At 31.7% G+C, this 3,535-nt stretch overlaps 1 protein-coding gene across 1 annotated transcript; it reads left to right on the forward strand.

Annotated features, from left to right (window-relative positions):
- LOC107639136 lies at positions 483-2,656 on the forward strand. Its single transcript, XM_016342567.2, has one exon. It carries the CDS (start codon positions 1,194-1,196, stop codon positions 2,451-2,453), a length of 1,260 nt encoding a protein of 419 aa, XP_016198053.1. The 5' UTR covers positions 483-1,193; the 3' UTR covers positions 2,454-2,656.

Genomic DNA, 3,535 nt, shown 5'->3' on the forward strand with positions numbered 1-3,535 from the left:
ATCTTAATAAAATTAAAAATTTATTCTCTAAATATATTTAAATATACTTAATTATTATCATATATCAATTTATTCAATTTTATTATTAACATATATTTTTAAAATAAATTTTAAAATAATATATATTATTATTTATTGAAACAAAAATATTTTAAATATTTTATATAATAAAAAATCATAAAAACAATAAAAAATTAATATATATTTTAATAATATATTGTATTTTCGTATTTTATGAAAATTTTAAATTTATACATCTACGTATTTTATATTGTGTCGTGATCTGTGTCCGTATTAATATCCTACATCATAGTTAGATATGAAATTTAAAATTTTGTTAAATATTTACGATATCATACATTAATATTTAATAAAGAAGCATTTTTTAATATTTAATTATCTTGTTAAAAAAATCTAAAGTAATATATATACATCCGCAATAATTAATTTAAAAAATACTTAAATAAAATGGCTGCAGCAAGCTCTAGCTGCAATAAGGTGTGGGAGTGGCTGCGCTCAGAGTTTTTTTGTTTTGTTGTCTTTTTTTCGTTTTTGTCCACAAAACACACTGAAACTGAAACCGCAGAAACTCTGCAACCAAATCTCACCTGTCCTTTTGCCTCTCTCCTTTTCGCCATCTCATTTCGTCGTTTCTCTCTCTTTCTCTGACATTTTTTTCTTCTTCTTCCTCTCTCCTTCTACCACCTACCTACTAACCTACCTCACCCTTCCATCCTTTCTTTCCACAATCTCATCATATCCACCATTTTTTCTTTCTTACTTTTCCTCTCTCTCTCAATTCAATTGCTAGTTTGTTAAATATCCAATTTGTTTTATTGGTGTGACTCAAACTAATACCTTATTCTGAGTTGTTATGTGTCTGCTGAGTTTTTCGTTATAGAGGTGGGGTTTTGTGATGGTGATACTGATGTTGATGATGATGATGATGTGATTGTTGTTTTTGCCGAGATTCACGTGGGTGTCACTGTCAACATCATCGCCTCTGTTCTCAAATCTGAATTCTTTTCCGCCTTTGGTTCAAGATACATAGCTCTTGTTACATAGCTCTTGTTTCCTTTCTTCCTTTCCTCTGTTTCTCTTCTTTTTCAATTCTAATACTAATAACATGCAAGGTTTAATTGATCTCTTGTAAGTGATGCTATTTTTGTTGTCTCAATTTCAAACAAAAATTGATGCTTTGGATGGAAAGGTTTAACTTTAAGATATCATCAAATTCCATAGGCTTGAAATGTGTGTTTGTGCTTGTTGCTGTTTTGATTCTTAGAGCATTGTTGCTTCCTTCAATCCCTGGCTTAGTTGGCAGGGCTGAATGGGGCAACATTGTTTATATTCGCAACGATTCGCAGTCTGGAATCGCAGTTAGGCAAGACAATAAGTTCTTGGAGGTTCCCCAGATTGTGTGGGGACTAAACAACCAGAAGATTGCATTTGCAAGGTCTTGTCTCACTGCTCGAATGCTCAACCGAACTCTCTTAATGCCTAGCCTTAGTGCCTCTCTGTTTTACAAAGAGATTGATCTCTTGCAACCCATTTCATTTGACAAGGTTTTCCAATTTGAAAAGTTTAATGAGCTTTGCAATGGCTTTGTCCGGTTGGGGAGATACTCGGATCTCTCGAATCCAACACAAATTCTTGAATTGCAGAAAGGGAGTGGTAGAAAGTGGACATTGGAGAGGGATTTGGAACAATTGAGAGAGCATAGCAAAAGGAAATTCGATAACTATCAAGTGATTCGAATAATTGGGAAGAATCCATTCCTATGGCACGATCACTGGCCGGTGAGGGACTATGCTAAGGTTTTTGAGTGCTTGGTTTTGGTGGATGAGTTTGCTAATGAAGCAGATAGAGTTGTGTCTAGGATTAGAGCAGTTTCATTGCAGCCTCTACCATATGCTGCTGTCCACATGAGAGTAGAAATTGATTGGATGATTCATTGTAAGAAATTGGAACAGAGGCTAAACACAAATCAAATTTGTAGCAGCAAGGATGAAATCATTCAAAGAGTTGCTAACATTGAAGGTTTGAAGACTCCGGCCGTTGTTTACCTCGCCGTAGCCGATAAACTCCTTCGAAATTCTTCGGTGTTGGAAGGTTGGGGAGAAGGATTTCTACCATTTGAGAAGAAGAAACTTGGTGTTGAAGGAATTTATAGCAAATATCCATATCTGATTCAATCTGCAATTGACTATGAAGTTTGTTTGAGGGCTGATATCTTTGTTGGGAACAGTTTCTCTACATTTTCAAGTCTCATAGTTCTTGAGAGAACTCAGAAGATGATCAAAAAGGGTGAAAGTGGAACCAACAACATAACATGGCCTTCATATGCATATAACATAAAAGGAGAATCAAATGGCCCCAAGAGATGGATCACAAACATGTCTGATTTAAACCTTCAGGCAATTAGCTATGGCACTACTCACATATCTTCTTGACAATTCCTTTATTTCTGTTCTTAATTTCTCTTTAGCATGTCTTCTGTTTGTTTATTAACTTGTTAACGTTTTGTTTATAATTTCTTGTAAAAAAGTTTCTAATGATTTTTTAGTGAAGTGAAGTGGGGTAGAGGGCCATGCTTCACTTTCAAGTAACTATAGACGTGTATCTCATGATCAAACGCTCTTTTAGTTAATGTCAACTTCTTGATGTTGCCAATTCTCACGGCATATATTATATTATTTATTAAAATAGAAGAATATTATATGTATCATTTTTTTATATTTTTTATATTAGAAATAATTGATAAAAAAAGGAGAAAAAATAAAATGTTTGTTTTTTATACCATAAAAAATAAAAAAAATTATACAAACATCATTTTTCTTATTCAATGTGTATTGTTTGGTTCACATTGTCCACTTCAATGGAACGAACCCCCAATATTTAATTTGATCTCACTTCTTTTTAGGATAAATATAGGAGTATTAGGTAAGTTAATTAATAAATATTTGTTTCTCATCATTATCTACATGTGAAGGAGAGTTTCGCTGTAAAGATGGCTTGCTACTTCAAATTGATTTGTCAAAGAAAAATGAATTAATTTGATATTTTTTTTTTCAATTATCTAGTGCCTTTTATTTTGATATCAAAATTGCTGAATATATTTTTTATATTTTTAAATTAAATATTAATTTTTAACTTTGTACATAATTTGATGAAAGTTTATGTTTCTTAGAAGCCTAAGGTCAGGAAAAGACGAACATTCCCTTTTACAGTCTGTTTATACTTTACTTTTGTTCCCTTCATTCTCTTTTGTCGTTTTCTTCTTCTTCTTTTCGATATTATTGAAGATGAGGATGAGCTATTCATGAGTGTCCTAAGTTTTCAGTCTCAATACTTGCCTTTAATATTTGTGGTCACCTTGACCCACAAACCCAGGTGTATGTACAATGATTTGTCTTCTAAAAACATGAATCAATCCTTTTAGAGAGACAAAAAAGGACAAAAAATCAGTTATTAACTTGGTATTATATAAAATTAAATATTGAATATAAAAAAAATTATTATATTCTTATAAAAA

This window comes from Arachis ipaensis, chromosome B04, assembly GCF_000816755.2.
Source record: "Arachis ipaensis cultivar K30076 chromosome B04, Araip1.1, whole genome shotgun sequence".
In the NCBI taxonomy this organism is placed as follows: domain Eukaryota; kingdom Viridiplantae; phylum Streptophyta; class Magnoliopsida; order Fabales; family Fabaceae; genus Arachis; species Arachis ipaensis.

What these genes read in the sequence shown, in the direction of transcription:
- LOC107639136 (XM_016342567.2), top strand. Translation starts at nt 1,194, where the DNA reads ATGCTTTGGATGGAAAGGTTTAACTTTAAGATATCATCAAATTCCATA.